Here is an 18986-nt window from a genome sequence, read left to right as displayed (position 1 = left end):
GGAAACTTTGCATCCACTAGGGTTTACGCCTTTATTGTCGCGTGTTTGGATTGGGCGGAATAATGCGTCATAAGGATGACTGCGTGCGTTTAAAGGTAAAACTTAAGCTTTTGGGTTGCAACAATTATTGCCAAAGTTAGCTTTTGAATTTCTGATAGCATCGATGAGAGCTTTTGAATTGTGGAATACAGGTAGTCGGCCCCCCAGCTCTTCTCGTATGATGGTAGAGCTTATTGCTGCTTCAAATACCCTCAAACATGTGAATCAGTCATTCTCTGCTTCCGGTTTGGATAGTAGGGAGGTGATGTCAGGTATTTCTTCAAGTCCTTGAATGTGCATTGTCGTGCCTCGTCCTAAAGTGCATGCTTCTCTGCCAAAGCGAAAGAGTCTACTAGAGTTAGATCTTTCTTCATGATCAATTTTCTGAAAAGCGAGTGGTCTACTGGAAGTCCTTTTTGGAAGGCTGCTCTAGCTATCGAGTCATTACATCTGACTTTCCTTGCCTTCTCTGCTTTGAACCTCTTCACATAGTCACGAAACAATTCTTTTAGGTTCTTCTTGACGTTGAACAAAAGGTCAGACTTTTTTTTGATCAAGCGATATGATGGATATTCTTTGGTAAAAACCAAAGAAAGTTTGTCGAAACTTCGGATAGATTGTGGCGGCAAGGTGTAGAACCAATCTTGCGCCTCGCCTTGTAGAGTGGTGGCGAATATCTTGCACATGAGATCGTCATTGTTTCAATAGAGGATCATTGCGCTTCAGTAAGCTTTAAGTGTCTCTCCGGGTCTTCAACCCCTTTGAAAGATGTGAAATGTGGCATGCTGAACTTGCGTAAAGGCTCTGCCTGCTCAATCTCGCCTGTGAAAGGTGACCTACTTATGTTAGATATGTCCCGTTGTAGAGCCTTGTCAGCCACTTCATTGCGTTGGAAATCACGCAATCGCTTATTTAGAAGCCTCTCTACTTCTTCTTGAATTTGCTTTTGTTGTTGTAGCGGAGCTCTCGGCTGCCCCCAATCTTGACCTGCTAGTCTAGGCTGCTCTTTTACTTGCTCGGCTCGTCTATGCCGCGGCAGCAGTGCATGTGGTGGATTTTTAGCATGCGAGGGATTTCGTAAGCTGCTGGTTGAACTTGAGCCAAATTGAGTGACTGCTTCGCTCCGTCCGTCGTGCTGCCTACTCCAATATGATGTGGAGGATGCTCCTTGTAGGCTTAGCCGTGAATGAACACTTCGCTTGGAAGACTGCTCATGTTGATTATCGGAATGTGGCCCCAACCATGAGTATATGCTCATTCGTGGGCCTAGTCGAGAATGCACGTTCTTCCACGTGCTAAGACAGGAGTATACGCTATCTCGGAGGCCCAATTGGGAGTGTATTCTGCCCAAACGCTCGGTTTGTGGTTGGTCGAGTAGCTGCTTGTTGGGACGTTGATGGAGAGGTTCTTCGTTTGCCCTTGTCTTTCTTCGGGACACCTCGTTTGGAACATGTTGCATCTTGGTGCGCTGCAAGAGCTGGTTCACATAGGTCATTTGCTGTGTTAGGGTGCTCGTCAACTCTATGACTTGTTGAGACAAGTGTTGTTCGTCATTTGGATTGGAAGAGCTTGGAAGGAATGTTCCTCCTTGAGCAGTGAAAGTGTAGTAGACTCTAGGCGTGAGATTTGAGCTGGGAAATGTCAAATCTGCAGAAAAATATGGTGAAAATGCTCTCGGTTTGATCATCAGTCTGGAAATTTGGAGCTAAGATGGTTGAACTAGTCTTGGACCGATTTGGGCTACTTGGAAGGCCACGGGAGCAGACTAGGCTGCGGGAGCAGGTTGGACCACTAGAGCAGGTTGGGCCACGAGAGCAGACTGATCAGCGGGAGCAAGTTAGGCCATGAGAGCAGGCTGCTCGGTGGGAGCATGTTGGGCCACGGAAGTAGGCTGCTTAGCGTGTGGCACACGTGGGTGCGAGGCTAGGGCTTGGAGTGACATGGCTTGGGTCATAGCCTTGGTGCTATGAGCCTTGGATGGCACGGCTTAGGCTTGCTTTGGTGGCACGGCTCGGGCCGTGGTAGTGGTGCCATGGACCTCGTCGCGGGTGGCCACTGCGGTGGTTCCCATGGTGGAACCTTGTGGTGGTGGTGCTGCTCCCCCTAGGATCACATTTAGTCTCGTGGATTGCTGCGGTCCCATTTCTTTTATATTGAAATTTTCACACATGAAGTTTTCTAAATTTCCAGCATTGTATTTCTCTTTTTCGTTTTATCAAAGAATCTTTGCAAATAAAAAATTCTAATAATAAGAACGTATGAAAAATACAAGTGGACTAGAAAATAGAGAAAAAACCTTTTTATGCGAGAGTCTTCTACGAATGTGAATTTCAACTCTTAATGAAAGCACCAATTTATGGATGCAAATTTCCTCCTCCTTCTTCTTGGACAAAATTGCACCTACAAAACAATTAACACCTTAGGGCCAATGCCAAGAGCCTCATGCGCCCACGATGAATTGGGGGGGGGGCTTTGGCTGAAAAACCTTTGATGCCAAAGTTAGAATTTAGAGAGAAAAGTGTTTAGAGAGTTTTTGGAGTTTTGCATGAGTGTTGGAACTAGCTTTTTAGAGAAAATAGGGTCATATATATAAGGAATGGAGGTGGTCGGCCCTTAGAGGTTTTTTGTGTGAAAATGGGTGATTTAATTGGTGATTAATGGATTAATTAGGAATTAATCCATTAATTAGCCAATTAATCTCCATTTATATGGAATAATTTGTAGGTTATGAAGTAATTACCTAAGATGAGGATGGATGAGATAATTTGGAATTTGTTACCTATTTTGGACACTCTTGGTTGATTGTCCACTGCTCGCGCGTAGGACAACCGGTGTGTCTCAAGGGTGACTTTGTCCTTTTTACCAAAAATCCACATATCACCTTGTGATTATTTTTGACTCCACAACACTCATTCCCAAAGTGAAGAGCCCTGAGTTGGTGTCTAACTTTAGATCAATCAGTTTGTGTAATGTTACTCATAAGACTATTACTAAGATTATGGTTAATCAGATTAAACCTTTAGTTGTTCATTGTATTTCCAAGAATCAAGGTGCTTTTTCTCTTGGAAGATCAATCCAAGATAATATTTTGATTGCGCGTGAAATTTTCTTGACTTTCAAAGGTAAGAAAGGTAAGAATGGTGCTATGGCTATTAAATTAGACCTAGAGAAAGCCTATGATTTTATTAGTTGGGATTATAATAGAGCTGTGTTGCTGAGGTTTAGTTTTAATGCTCACTGGGTCAATCTTATTGTAGTGTATTACTTCTACTTCTTTTTCTGTGTTAGTGAATGGTAAAGCTCATGGCTATTTTTATCCTTCGAGGGGTATTAGTCAGGGAGAGCCTCTGTCCCCATACATTTTCATTTTGTGTATGGAGCCTCCGGTAAGACACCTGAACAGCCTGGGAATGTCTCCTAAGAAGAATATTGGGCCGTTAACTGCCCCTAAAGGTTTTAGGGTTACAAACTTGATGTTTGCAGATGACTGCTTGATTTTTGTACTTTTCAGATTTCTTCTTCTAGGATTCCGCCCCTCCCTCTATTCTTCCCCCTCCTCCTATTTTTCTTGCAATTTTCTTTCAATTGATTGAATCTAGTTATCATTTTCTCTCTAATTATGCAATTGATTATGTAATTTTGTGTTTTAATTAGAATTTTTGAATTTTAGGGTTTTCTATTGGGGTCGAATTTAGGGTTTGTTGTTGGTGTTGAATTTTAGGGTTTTCTATTGGGGTCGAATTTAGGGTTTGTTGTTGGTGTTGAACTTACAATTTTAACTCTGTGTGTGTGTATGTGTGTGTCTGTGCTTGCAATGTGCGCAGATAGTGTGTACAGCGAGTGTGTGTGTGCAGGGTGTGTGTGTGTGCAGCGATGTGCGCAGATAGTGTGTGCAGTGTGTAGCGTGTGTGTTTGTGTAGCGTGTGTGTGTGCAGGGTGTGTGTGTGTGTGTGTGTGTGTGCAGGGTGTGTGTGTGTGTGCACGCGCTTGCAATGCAAGAGAAAACCAAGGGCAGCGTGTGTGTGTGTATGTGCTTGCAATGTGCGCAGATTGTGTGTGTGTGTGTGTGTGCTCGCTTGCAATGCAAGAGAAAACCAAGGGCTGTGTGTGTGTGTGTGTGTGTCTGTGCTTGCAATGTGCGCAGATTGTGAGTGTGTGTGTGTGCGCGCAGCATGTGTGTGCGCGTGCAGCATGTGTGTGCTTGCAATGGAAGAGAAAACCAAGGGCAGCATGTGTGTGTGTGTGTGTGTGTCTGTGCTTGCAATGTGCGCAGATTGTGTGTGTACGTGTGTGTGCAGCGTGTGTGTGTGTGTGTGCAGATTGTGTGTGTGTGTGTGCAGCGAGTGTGTGTGTGCAGGGTGTGTGTGTGTGCAACGATGTGCGTAGATAGTGTGTGCAGTGTGTGTGTGTGTAGCGTGTGTGTTTGTGTAGCGTGTGTGTGTGCAGGGTGTGTGTGTGTGTGTGTGTGTGTGTGTGTGTGTGTGTATGTGCAGGGTGTGTGTGTGTGTGTGTGTGTGTGTGCGCGCACGCTTGCAATGCAAGAGAAAACCAAGGGCAGCGTGTGTGTGTGTCTGTGCTTGCAATGTGCGAAGATTGTGTGTGTGTGTGTGTGTGCTCGCTTGCAATGCAAGAGAAAACCAAGGGCTGTGTGTGTCTGTGTCTGTGTCTGTGCTTGCAATGTGCGCAGATTGTGTGTGTGTGTGTGCGCGCAGCATGTGTGTGCTTGCAATGGAAGAGAAAACCAAGGGCAGCGTGTGTGTGTGTGTGTGTGTGTGTGTGTCTGTGCTTGCAATGTGCGCAGATTGTGTGTGTGCGTGTGTGTGTGTGTGTGCAGATTGTGTGTGTGTGTGCAGCGTGTGTGTGTGTGTGTGCGTGTTTTACAAGTTGTGTGTGTGTGCAGATTTCTGAATCAGTTGATAAGTTGGGTGAAGTTTTACAAGTTGCTTTTGGGAAATGAGTGGATCCAAAACCTGAGATTGTTTCAGAATTGTCAAAGATGGATTTGTCTATTGAGGATCAAATCAAGGCACTAAATATCCCTTTCGAAAAGCCACAGAATGAGAGGACATTCTCGTCTTTGGATGGTGCAATGAAAAAAGCCTTTGTACTCATGTTACTTGGACAAAGTAACCCCAATTGACATTTCAAACCAACAACAATATATTTTGTTATAAGTTGTAGCATGCATATATTTTGTTAAAAGTAGCATGCATATATTTTGGCTATCTGGACAAACTGTTTCTTACTGAAACCACCTTGCATTTGTATATTTTATGAACTTGGATATGTGGTTGGATTATATATCGTAACGATTGTAGTTGTTTTTTGTGAACCTTTTTTTATGTTATTAGAAAATATTTTGAATTTGATGTATGAAATTTACTATTTTTCTTTGTTATTTGAAAATTTATGTGGTTTTCAATAGGTATAAATATGAGAAAAGTTCAACAAACAAAGAAAGATTTGTTAAATTTTTTTTTTCTTTTGTCCTATCCGGTTCAGTACCAAACACAGTATAAATAATATGGTATAAAGGTACCAATACAGCTACCAGATTTATTGCTAAGGTGCTTAAGGATTTCTCTTGTGCCTCTGGGCAAAAAATAAATTTCCATAAATCCTCTTTATATTTATCTAATAACACAAGGAATCAATTTAAAAATGATATAGTTAATATCCTTCAAATTCAGCATAAAACCACTATTGGTAAATACTTGGGGATCCATAATATTATCTTCTGGAAAGTCCAGGTTAACACCAAAGAACTGATCGTTAAGATCCAAAACAAATTGTCGGGTTGGAAGGCCAATACTCTTTCTAAGACAGGGAGACTCACTCTTATCAAATCTAATCTTGCTGGAGTCCCTAATCATACTCTTTCTTGTTTTAAATGTCCTAATAAGGTTATGAAGGCTATTGATAGAGAAAGTAGGAAGTTTTGTGGGCAAAGGACTCTAAGTTCAATCCTGGTCGCGTGGGACAAAATATGTTGTTCAAAAGAGAAGGGAGGTCTTGGTATTCGAAAAAATGCGCATTTTAATAACGCTTGTTTGGCTAAATTAGTGTGGAAGGTTTTAACTGAGGACAATAATTTGTGGGTCCAAATTGTTAAGAATAAATATCTGAAGAATGAAGAGTTCTTAAATAATAAGATTAGACAAAATTATTCTTGTGCTTGGAAGGGCATACTTAAAGCTAGGGTGGTAGTCATAATGGGTTTGCGTTGGGTGGTGGGAAATGGAGAAGATATTTGCTTCTGGACCCTATAATTAGGTTTTTCCTTTCCCGCTCTTCAATCTGCTATCTGACTCTCAAATTGGTAATGTTGATCCAGAGCTGAGAGTGAGTCAGTTCATTGAAAATGGCCATTGGAATGGGCATTTGCTAATGTCTAGTTGATGTGGATATTGTGAACAAGATTTGTAGTGTTCCTCTACCTCTCACTCCTTAATGTGATTCTTGCTGTTGGGGTCCGAATGCAAATGGTAAGTTTTTTGTCAAGTCTGCTACCTAGTTATGGAATTCGGTCATTGATAATGATAATTCTAGCAAGCTCTTAATGAAGATGTGGAAGCTTGATTTGCCTCACAATATTAAAATTTTTGGTTGGCTGCTCGTTTTGGGGAAACTTCAAACTAGAGACCGACTGGCTCATTTTATTAACAATATTCCAGCTATTTGCCTGCTTTGTAATTTGGAAAATGAATGTAGAAGCCACCTGTTTGTCAGTTGTGCCTTTGGTAGATAGATTTGGAACAATCCCATGCTTCCTAACTCTTTAAAGATGAATCGAACCCTGAGTTTAAATGATTGGTTAGACTCCCTAGATATCAATACTTGTGATGGTCTAAGTGAGTTGCATATGGCTTTCCTTATTTTTTGTCAAATCTGGAAAGAAAGAAATCTTGTTGTGTTTCAGAATAAGAAACCTAATTACTTTTTGGAATTGTTATTGGCACTCCAAAAATCTCATTCTACACTCCAAACTTTCTATATTTGGAAAGAAAAATACACTTATGAGGAGTGTAGAATGAGATTTTTGGAGTGTCAATAACACTTCCCATCGTTTTTTCTACCTTAAATATGGGTAGAGATTATCATGAAGCTAACTTACTATTGCATATGAAGCAAAATGATAAACAAGGGGTAATTCCAGGTGTTATCCATTGGTCTCCTCTGGAAAATGGATATGTCAAACTTAATTACTTAATTTTGATGGTTCGGTGGTTAACCAGATGGCTGCTTTTGGTTTTGTGATTAGAAATGACTTGGGTCTTCCTATCCCTGTTGGGGCACGTGAAGTTGGTCAAAGTACTATTAATGTAGCGAAATGTTTAGCACTTCGTGACGGGCTTTGGTTGGATGCCTTGAGAGGTTTCAAGTGCATCATTGTTGAAGGCGATTCTAAATTGGTCATTGAGGCGGTCCGTGGTTCCCATCAGGTTTCCTGGAGGCTGAGGACCATTCTTGCCAATATTCGTTGGCGGATTCCTTTGAGGGCATCTCCTAAAAGCATGTGTTATGTGAGGCTAATTTCCTTGCGAATGCGATCCCTAGTGTTGGGCATTTTGTTGTTCACACACATGTTTGGAATAGGACCATTCCGGTGGCAGCTCCTGCTGCTTTTTTCTTTGACTGGACTCAAACGGGTTGCCATAGGGGCTTTTCTCTTTAATGCAGTTTCCTTTTCTAGCAAAAAAAAAATAATAAAAAATAAAAAAAATAAATAAAATGAAAGGAGGGAAGATAGCGCTTGTGGAAGGGGGTAGGGTTTTGGGCGGAAAAGGGTTTTATCGTTTCATTTTATATTTTTTTTTTTAAAAGGAAAAAGAAAAACCCTGTAAAAAGCAAAGATTTAGTTCCATACCAAATACTGATGGCGCTTCTTCTTCTTCGACCTCCTCCTCCTCCTCCGCCCTCTTATCTTCGCTTCATGGCCTTACGCTTCCTCTCCCACTCCTCTCTCCGCCCTCACTTCCCCTCTCCTTCTTTTTCTTCTTCTTCTCCGTCTTCGTCTTCCTCGCTTCCTCGTCCCTCTCTCCTCTTCAACCCCCCACCCAGGTGCTCTCCTCTTTCCCATTTTCCCCCTCGCTTTCTGCTTCATTCCTGTTTGGTTCCCTAGAAACGCTGGAATTGTCCCAAAATATTTTATTTTTTTCTTAATTCCGAATTAATAAATTTATTCATTCGTTTTTTGCTGATAATATTTTTGTATTTTGTTTGTGCTCGGAAAGTGAAAAGTGTTTAAGGGTTTTAGTTATTGGTTGTGGCAGGGCGGAATTTCCATTGAAGGGCGTTGGTAGCTGCTGTGCAGTTCGAAATGTGGTTTCTGCAAGAGCTTTTATGTCCTCTACACCTGCAACCGAGGCTTTTCAAGGCACTACTGGCTCCAGTGCTTATGGGTCCGATCAGATTCAGGTAAACTATTTGGTTTTTACGCGATTCGGATACAAAATTACTATTCTCTTTTAGTCATTTACATTATGCAATTTTTTCTTTTCTTTTTGTGGTTTGTGCATTTTTCCGTATTTTGAAATCGATAAGTAAATGTTTCTAACTGTTTATGTTTGTTGGGAATTGTTGCTGATTGATGGGTTTAGTTAGAAAATTGTTCTGAGTGGGGGGGGGGGGGGTGTGTAAACTGTCATTTCTGACTTGGTTTTGGTTTGGTGCTATAATGTCTTTCATGCTCAGGTATTGGAAGGCTTAGACCCAGTTAGAAAGAGGCCAGGAATGTATATTGGGAGCACGGGACTTCGTGGTCTTCACCATTTGGTACTATTTGTACCCACTTGTATCTTTCTAGTTTGAATGATGTGCTTTTGCTAGTTTCTGATCATTTTCTTTTAGGTATATGAAATATTAGATAATGCAGTTGACGAGGCTCAAGCCGGATTTGCTTCAAAGGTTGAGGTCATTTTGCTAGCGGATGGTTCTGTGAGCATCACTGACAATGGTCGTGGGGTATGCTCCATTCTGTTCACCTTTTAGACAAAAGACTAAAAATTCCTGTGTTATATATTTGACATGTGTTGATATGCCTCTATACTCCCTTCAGACTTATATATCTCATATGTATAGCCAATATTTCCAGAGTCTGTAAAATTGTTCATTAAAATGCGGCCTAAATTCTGCAATGCAGTAAACATATTAAGGCACATAACAAAAGTAAAAGTCCGGATCCTTTGGTCCTTATATATTTCATTGACCAGCGACGGTTTGGTGGGATCCTTTGATTTTTTCAAGGTACCTAATTAGCTATTTACTAAAGTTTCCCTGCCTCAGGCCATTTAGTACTACGGTGTATTCCTCTTCACTTGTAAGTGAGAGATCTTAGGTTCGATTCTCGTCAAAGGCGAATTTGAACCACATTATTGCTAGCCCATTGGGAAGCTAAGTTCACCCCTCCCCTCCCCCTTAGTGTAGATCATATTGTTTGTTAAAAAAAGGAAAAAAGTTTCCCTGCCTCGCTAAGATTTTAGGGTTCAGTGGGAAGACCCTACTCTGGAGTCAAGTGCGCAAAGCGCCATTGCAAAACTACATTTACCAGAACTGTACTGTAGATGTAGGGACTACAATATTGTGGTTGAGTACCCATGCAGTGTTTCTAGATTCCGAACCCTAACTTTTAATGCAGTGCTAGTTAGAGTTTTGCATCTGACCACACATTATATTAGAATTCTTTTAATACTCATCTCAATAATTTTCAGTTATGGTCCAGCTTTAAATATATGTAGCTATTGTCTTTATGTGTGCTTTTTATGCTCTTGTTCATTGCAGATTCCGACTGATATGCACCCAGCAACCAAGAAATCTTCCTTGGAGACTGTGTTGACGGTATTGTTACATAAATTATCATTCAAATTTTGGTGTAGGGTTAGAATGGAACCACTTCACATTGTACAGGGTCAGTTATTTTTTACACCAAAATCAAACAAATAATTGTCTAAAACTTTTTGAATGTACACTAAAACATGTATTTGTAACTTTGGTTATAAGCTGTTGTAGATAAGTCAAATATTGAGCATATTTTTCAGTGGTATCTTCAAGATTTGAACTATGGATAATAGAACTCAACGAGTTTGGGGATTTCTATTTTCTAGTGATAGAAAGATCTTACAAAACTGGAGACTTGAGAAATTTATATTGGGACATAGCTGTATTATTTTATAAGTGATAATTTTATGAATTACTTTTCAGGTTTTACATGCTGGCGGCAAGTTTGGTGGTTCAAGTAGTGGCTATAGTGTGTCTGGTGGATTGCATGGTGTGGGGTTATCAGTCGTCAATGCCTTGTCTGAGGTGTGCATTATCTGTTAAGCTAAATTTGTTTGGTCATTTTTCCTGTCTTTGTGCATATATCGATGTTTGAGGATTCATTTAACCTCTCTCTTTATCCCTCAAGATGGCCACCTTCTTCACATTTCCTTCCATTATGCTAAAATTCCTTCAACTAATTGCCTAAAAATAACCAATACAAATTTCACCTCTCTCTGCTTATGAGGTTTAATACTTGGGTTATCAGTGTCTACCATGCTAAATTGTGATGCCTGGCCTCGCAGGCATTAGAAGTTACTGTTTGGCGTGATAGAATGGAATATCAGCAGAAGTATTCTCGTGGAAAACCTGTGACAACTCTATCCTGTCATGTGCTTCCAGTTGAATTCCAAGATCGGCAAGGAACACGCATCAGATTTTGGCCTGACAAAGAAGGTTTTTCTTATCTCCTTCGAGTCCTAGTGAATTCGATGGTCATAGTTTAAAATTTATTCCCAATTATTTGGTGATTTATATTTGCTTTATCTGATTCTCATCTTCCTGCAGTCTTCACAACTAATATTCAGTTTGACTACAACACGATAGCTGGACGAATTAGGGAACTAGCTTTTCTAAACCCAAACGTAAAGTCACTGCTTTTAATTCTTAATTATTATGCCCCACTACCTTTTAACAAATAAATCTGCTGATCTGCATTTTGTATTTGTTGATAAATTTTATGGATTTTCATTTTAGTGGGAAATGGGCATCATAGGATAGGTTTATTGTTTTTCTGTTCTTGACATTTTATTGTCTTCTGTTTTTTGCAGCTCATGATCACTCTTAGACAAGAGGATATCAATCCAGAGAAGAACCACCACAATGAATACTTTTATGCTGGGGGTTTGGTTGAATATGTAAAATGGCTAAATACTGATAAGGTATGCTCAACCTCTTATCTTTGCAATTTTTTTGTTCCATTGTTAGAATTGCTTGATCTAAATTTGATCTAGGCAAATTTACAGTTAGTGATGTTGCTTCATGGTTCTTAAGCAAGTGATGCAGATGTCTAAACAAATACTAACTCTCCCACTTCTTCCTTTTGAACTCTAGGATAGGGCTTCTTGTATACTACACATGTACCTTGTATTCTAAGAATTTCATTTGTAAGAAAAGAATACTATCAATTACTGGACATCATTCTTTTGTGATCTACACAGGGTGCGGTGAATCTTAGCATCTATATGAGTATTCTACAAAAATGACATGTCAAATTTCCTAGAAACTCCTTGACATATAGTTTAAGTACATGTCACTTGGCAACATATAAAGTATAATTACTTCATAATGTGTATCCGTATGAACTATATGATATTTTAAGTTTTTGGATTTTGATTTGCATTATTTTCTAAAGATGGTTCATTGACCTCTTTGATTCAGAAACCGCTTCATGATGTGGTTGGCTTTAGAAAAGAAGTAGATGAGTCACTATTGATGTAGCTCTTCAGTGGTAATTAACTTCATTATGTATTTTACAATCCCTTCATTAAGAAGAAGTTTCTTGTCATAAATTATGATAAAGTGAATTTTACATGGGATAAAATTTTGCAAATTGTTGACAACCAGTTCTTGCATTACTGTGATGATATGGTACTAGGTGTTCTGATGCATATTCAGATACAATGCTTGGGTATGCTAATAGCATACGAACTGTTGATGGAGGAACCCATATTGATGGAACGAAGGCTTCATTAACAAGAACTCTAAATAGTCTTGGAAAGAAGTCAAAACTTATCAAGGTGCACCCCTTTTCTGTTGTCATTCTTTCAGAAATAACAGTAATCTGCTGTGGCTTCTTTTAATTTTCTCTTTATTTCTATAATTTTGTTTTCTTGAAGGGTGGTCTGAAACTGAAATTTTATTTATAAATAGCAACTCTTCATCATTAAACTTCTGGGTTTTCTATTTGTCTGTCAGGTTTAAATAAACTTGTATCACTTTGCACAATACTCGTGTATTTTAACTTAAGGGCTCTTTCTCGCGCACACAGACAGGCACACAGGTGCGCGCGTGCATACACACACACACTTCAAGAAGTAAGATAGGATTTTGATGTTTATCAAAACAGATGGTGACAACTGTGAATAACTTAGTTATGCATTTCATTTCTGTTATCGGTGAAATGTTGTCTGCCTAAGCTGGTTCATTGTACATATGTATTAGGCTTAGAAGATTTAATTATCTACAATAAACTCATCTCAATGGTTAATCTAATTATTAATTCAAAGTACATATTGAAAAAAGTTTTCATTATTTTGAGGCGCATTATATTTTTGTCCAGGAAAAGGATATTACTTTGAGTGGTGAGCATGTGAGAGAAGGGTTGACGTGTGTCATCTCGGTCAAAGTTCCCAATCCGGAATTTGAAGGCCAAACAAAGGTACTACCTATTTGTATTAATCCCGATGTGGAATAATGATTTGGCAGCTCGGCTGTACTGTTTCTAGGGGCATCCTAGGCTTTACCATTGTACCCTTATTTGTTGTTTGTTCTGTTAAAAGACTAGGTTGGGAAATCCAGAGGTGCGGAGAGTGGTTGATCAATCACTTCAAGAGTATCTTACAGAATACTTGGAGTTGCATCCGGATGTACTGGATTCAATCCTTTCAAAGTCTTTGAATGCTCTCAAGGTATCCTTGTAGATTATGATAGCGCTTTGATGCATGGAGCTTACGTAGATTATACTTGAGATCTTTTCCTAGCGTCTAATGTTTCCTTGTCTAGGCAGCTTTGGCTGCAAAGAGGGCAAGAGAACTAGTCAGACAAAAAAGTGTGTTGAGATCATCTTCTCTGCCAGGAAAACTATCTGATTGCTCATCAACAAATCCTGAAGAATCAGGTATGTTTGCACCGTCTTGTATGAAGCTGACGTCAGATTCTCAAAGGAATATTGTTTTGAGTTTCTGGTTATTAGGTTATTAGATGTTTTGATAGTAATCATTTTCTAGCTCTGCTTATGATTCCAAATTTTATAGTTCTCATCTTCTTAAACTTAACAGTTGCAAGGATTACTTCAGCGACATATTCCTTTTAGTTGAATTTATAAATTCCAAAGTCTGTCTTTAGTCACTATTGGATTTTCCACTGCAACCGTCTTAAACATTATATTTTCTACTGTTTGTTTCTGGAAAGTTATTTTTTTTTGAAAATTGTTGCATTTACTTCTTAGAGAATATATTAACACTACACTTTTTTTTTGGATAAATTAACACTACTCAACACTTGATCATCATTCTTTTCCTTTTGAATACATTTTTTACTTGGAGAAGAAACATATCTCGATGTTTGCATAGATTTTAAAGAGTTCACGCTCTTTAATTGTTATTGTGAATAATTTTTATTTACCGTATAAGTTTACTTGGGTAACAGTATATATGAAGAATATCTTTTTGGTTTTTCTTCTCTTCTGGTAGGCTTTAGTATTTGATAGATTTAGCTGACATAATGAGTCCAACCACTGGTGTATTTCTTATATTGAATTCAGTTATCACAAGCATGTTGCTGTGAAATGATAGATTGCATGGTCCTCTTTCTCATCGTATCTATTTTGGTTCTCCTGCTAGTTTCCTTGAACAGTGACCTTCCACCTTATTTGCTTAGAATTTTTGTGCTTCCATAGTAATGGTAAATGGTTCCGGCATTATTTGTGAGATTTAATGTATGCTCTGCTCTTTTGCGTTAATGTAATGAGACATTTGTATGGCTTGATCTGGTTTTTATATATTTGTAGTTAAGAGTTGTGGTTGGTAATTGAATTGTAAGAGATTTTCTTAATATGTATTTCTCCCGTCTTGTTGCCCTAAGTATTCTAACAAACTTTCGTATTATTTTGTTGAGCATTAAATTTTTGTTCCTTGCTGTTTTATGTTTACAGAAATCTTTATCGTTGAAGGAGACTCAGCTGGTGGAAGTGCAAAACAAGGTCGTGATAGGCGCTTTCAGGTAAATTTATAACTGTTTAGTTTGTAGTTTTGGCAAGCATATGTGATGATTTATAGAAAATAGATGGGAATGTTGTGGAAAAGAAAGGTATTACGAAGTTGGATCCTGATAGCCAATTTGCAATATACCTTTTTTAGCAGTGAATGGTTTTTCTTTTAAATTAATGGAGTGGAATGGAAGAGCAAGCTAAAACATAAAATTATATATTGCCTCCATTGCAATAGACCTTTTTTTAATAGTGATCTGAATTGGTAGTTGTTTTGTGTTAAGCATCTGATGATTATAGAGAAGTAAATGGGAAAGGAATGGAAGAGAAAGCTATTAAAAAGTTGGGTCCTGATAGTCTTTTCTGCACTAGCTGTTTTGTGTTATGCATTTGATGATTTGTAGAATAGTAAATGGGAATTGATTGGAAGAGAGCTATTTAAATTTTGGATCCTGATATCTTTCAAAGCATGGATGCCAGATTAAATGGTCATCGTTTGGAAAAGGAAGCACTTCTCTGTAACCTCATTCCACTACCATTAAGTTTGCAGACCTTACTGGTTCAAATATCACTGTAGCAGAACAATTATTCCACTACTTTTACTGTCTATGGGTCAATCATTCTAACTTTCATTTTGTATCCATATAGTGTGTTGCTGTGGTAATAAAATTGAGGATTGTACTGCTCGGATAAAAATATGACCTGATACATTATTTGTCTTGCCCTCTATGTGATGGCATTCTGATTTGTGGCTTGACCAGAATGTTGTTCGTGCTATGGCTTCGTAATGCATTGGGAATCAGATATAATGATTTGAAAGCAATAGCCTTCTTAATGGATCATCCATCTTTTCTGTGTAAAAAGTTATGGGATGGCTGTAATTTATATTGTGAAATATTTTCTGCAGGCCATTCTGCCACTGAGGGGTAAAATTCTGAACATTGAAAGGAAGGATGAGGCAGCAATGTATAAAAATGAAGAGATTCAAAATCTAATTCTTGGTCTTGGACTTGGGGTGAAGGTTGAATAAATTTTGTTATATGTTTTCATTTATAATATTATTTATTTATTTTTAAGGAATCATCTACATAATCTTCTTTTCAGGGTGAGGACTTCAAGAAGGAGGCTCTACGTTACCATAAGATTATCATTTTAACAGATGCTGATATAGATGGTGCTCACATCCGTACTCTGCTTCTGACATTTTTCTTCAGATATCAGGTAGGGAACGGATATTTTGGGGAATTTTTTCCTATGGTATATCTAAAAACAGAAATTAATAAGAAACAAATAACATAAGAAACCCCACTTATTTAGTTATTTGCAATGGCTACAAACATGATGCAGTAGTTCTTGCTTGCAGAGAGCCTTATTTGATGAGGGCTACATATATGTTGGCGTTCCACCACTTTACAAGGTTTGTATTTGTATCTGAATTAATCAGAGGGATTTTATAGAATAGTATATAGCTAAGTCCATTGGTTTTGCTGAAATAACCAGGTTGAGAGGGGAAAGCAAGCCAAATATTGCTATGATGAAGCTGAACTTAAAATGCTTCAGAGCTCCTTCCCTTCAAATGCGTCTTACAACATTCAGAGGTTCAAAGGTTAGTATGAACACTATGAAACTGAAGTTTATACAGTTCAATGCATGCTGTTAGTGGCCGATAATGAGCTCCTTTGTAAGGGCATATATGTTTTCAAGTCAGTAGGTCCTTTATGGGCATGGCAGAGCCATTAGTGCCCACAACGTCAGCTGACTCTTCTCATGCCTCAGACTTTATTAAAATGTTATGTTTTTGTGCAATTATATAGAGGAGATGATGTTGTACAAGCAGATTACTAGATGACTAATGGGTGTCAATGACATTAATAGGCCAACTTTATACCTTTCTGCAGTTTACTAGATGAGAGGCAATTTGTCTTCACTAGGTGACATGTTTAAATATTAGAATTCATAGTATTATCTTTCTAGCACATGTTTTGTTCCAATGCTATGTGATGTTTCTGCTAGATTTCCGGTTTGGACCAAAAGCCACCACCTAAATTTTAAACTATCAACATCAACCTGTCAGTCACTCTTTTGTAGCAAGATACCATGAAAAGAGAAGAAAATCTAGGAGCTAGAGCTTATGCTTGATGAACAGTTTGAGCTTGAATTTTGGTTAATTTTTTTTCCTTTTTCAAAAGGTAATTTCCTACCTGTTAAGTAACCTCTACATCCTAAAAACTTAAGCTGTTGTCAACAGTGCATGTCAAGCCAACACACTCCCTCACATGCAGCTGCATCCTGTACATGAGGAAGCTGAGAGAGTCAGATATGTCGTAAAACATTTAGTAAAACCCATCCTGCACGTTGCACATTAATGGATAAGTGTGGAAGAAGGGATTAGAGGCATTTTATTCTAGAACCTTCAGCAACTAAAGCTATGATGCTAAATTTAAACAACCATTGAGCCCCAAAATACTTAAAGCTGGGAAACTAGCCATCACCACCTAAATGGTATCTGCTTTGACGTCAGCAGATGGCTTTTCGTTCAAATTAAAGCTAGGAAACTAGCGATCACCACCTAAATGGTATCTGCTTTAACGTCAGCAGATGGCTTTTTGTTCAAATTGTAATTTCAATGATATATATATAAACCTAATTAAGGAATTTAACTGCATACAAACTTGTTACCCCGTCTTATATTAATTGGCTCTACGAGCTTTCATCATAAGTTTGAACAAGTGAGCTAGGTTTTACTCAAGCTTGGTTCATTATACCATATAATTCTGAAATAGAGATTAAACATAAGCACGCTTCTGCTCATAAACTGGCCACATGCAGCTCTAAACATGGGTGTACCTCGGCATTCACACTCCGTGTTAGGGTTATATCATACAATCCTTTGACAATCAACTGCTCTATCAAGTAATGGAAGCATTAAACCCGGATAAAGCCCAAGGGCATACTAATGGAAACATCTACTAAATTATCTGTTTCTATAGATAAAGACATCCCTATGTTTATTTTTCGGAAAGTTATTATGTTACTAGTGAATTCAAGCCATGTATGACTGAACTTTCAGTTGGAACTAGCTGTTTAATTATCATGTTGGTGTGATTGCAATGCAGGCCTGGGGGAAATGATGCCTGCCCAGTTATGGGAAACAACAATGAATCCTGAGCAAAGGCTTCTTAAACGATTAGGGGTTGAGGATGCTGCTGAGGCAAACATTGTGTTTTCATCCCTTATGGGTGCTCGGGTAAGTAGAGCGTTTATAAAGGTTATTTTGCTCAGGTATGATTAACTGAAGCTATTTGGCGCTTATATTTACAAGGGCTGCCTTCTAAGCATACCTTTTGGTTTTCGAAATCAAAAGTGACTCCAAGACATTCTGTTGTCTACAAAGTTATATCATGAAAGCCCCCGCTGTCTCTAGCGTGTGTGCTCTTTATGGTGTGTCTTAAAATATCCAAAACGGGATTTGAAATATAGAAACATACTGCTGATAGGCTATTTGTTTTAAGGTTGGAGTCATTCAGCTTCCCAGATGCCATAACTAATGTATCATTGAGCGAAATGCCAGTTTACGTAGATATTTGTGGGTATCTTTGTTTTAGGTGGATTACCGGAAGGAGCTCATAAAGAATTCTGCGAGCATGATCGACCTCGATAAGTTGGATATTTAAAGGAGCCATGGATCCAGGAAAGACGAGGAGTTATGAACCTGTATACAAATTTTGCAGACAAGCAGAAACTCTTGGCACAATTATCAAACATGCTTTATGGTGCGTTTTTTATTCATAGCTGTAAAACCAACTGCGTGTCGCACTCCTTATGAGTTTAGGTAGTTTTTTAGAGGGTTTTGTATTTATTGTAGGAAATTCTGTTGACTTATATGTGGTGATTTGCCTTTCCATTGGGACGACTCTGTTCGATTTTTCTTGAAATCTTATTAGTTATATGAAATTCTGTTTTTGTATTTATCGGAGAAAATTTCTTAGTTTCAGGAAATGCAGCCAGTAGTTATATGGGTGCTTTTGTGTAGAATCAATAAAAAGTGACTATTTGACAAAAAAAAAAAAAGTGACAATATTAACAATATATCAACAATATTTGTGTTAATTATAAATAGGTCAATCATGTATTGTGATACTTAAATGCATTTAAAATAAACAAAAATTACAAAATCTGCCACTATAGTTGGCACCCACTTTAATGCAGTTTTGAATTCAAGACACTGAAATGTGGTGTTTGAATTCAGACACTGCAATGTTCCTACTTATATGGATGATTTTCTGATTCTGTTTTGTACACTTGGATTTAGACATTGCGTTGCAGTGTCCGTCTGATTATATTTTTTATATTTGGATTCAGACACTGTGGGCACTAGTAGTATTTGTTTCCTGGTACTGTTTTTTAACATTTGGATTCGGACACTGCAATGCAATGTTTGTTTCTTGGTTTCGTTTTTTTGAGTTGAGTAGATTCCTCCATGTAAACAAAGGGTGAGAGAGAGAGAGAGAGAGAGAGAGAGAGAGAGAGAGAGAGTATATGTGAGAGAGAGAGAATATACATGTTCTAACTATTTATAGGATTTAGATCATCTCCGGAGTAGTTCCATAGGGTTAGAAATCTAATGGCCAAAACCTTTTCCCCTTCCTCTCTTTCCCCTCAACTCCTCTTTCTCCCTTGCGCTACCACACCTCACAGCCAT

The 18986-nt window shown here is 38.4% G+C and overlaps 1 protein-coding gene across 1 annotated transcript; it reads left to right on the top strand.

The window, feature by feature from the left end:
- Positions 1–7762: 7762 nt before the first annotated feature.
- Positions 7763–18251, top strand: LOC125472739 (DNA gyrase subunit B, chloroplastic/mitochondrial-like). Its single transcript, XM_048574515.1, is given in 22 exon segments — positions 7763–8100; positions 8313–8457; positions 8734–8814; positions 8890–9003; positions 9820–9876; positions 10240–10341; positions 10602–10752; positions 10864–10940; positions 11127–11237; positions 11737–11776; positions 11779–11806; positions 11954–12095; positions 12638–12736; positions 12858–12986; positions 13081–13195; positions 14231–14298; positions 15192–15305; positions 15389–15505; positions 15648–15701; positions 15785–15890; positions 17401–17531; positions 17890–18251. Coding segments are annotated over 22 exon segments (2235 nt in total). The 5' UTR covers positions 7763–7915; the 3' UTR covers positions 17959–18251.
- The last annotated feature ends 735 nt before the right edge of the window (positions 18252–18986 follow it).

Source organism: the organism of the source record quoted next, unplaced genomic scaffold (assembly GCF_019419815.1).
Source record: "Pyrus x bretschneideri cultivar Hongxiangsu unplaced genomic scaffold, Pyrus_bretschneideri_v1 Contig72, whole genome shotgun sequence".
Classification (NCBI taxonomy): domain Eukaryota; kingdom Viridiplantae; phylum Streptophyta; class Magnoliopsida; order Rosales; family Rosaceae; genus Pyrus; species Pyrus x bretschneideri.
The sequence above is the reverse complement of the archived record's forward strand: the minus strand, read 5'-3'. Positions and strand labels throughout refer to the sequence as shown.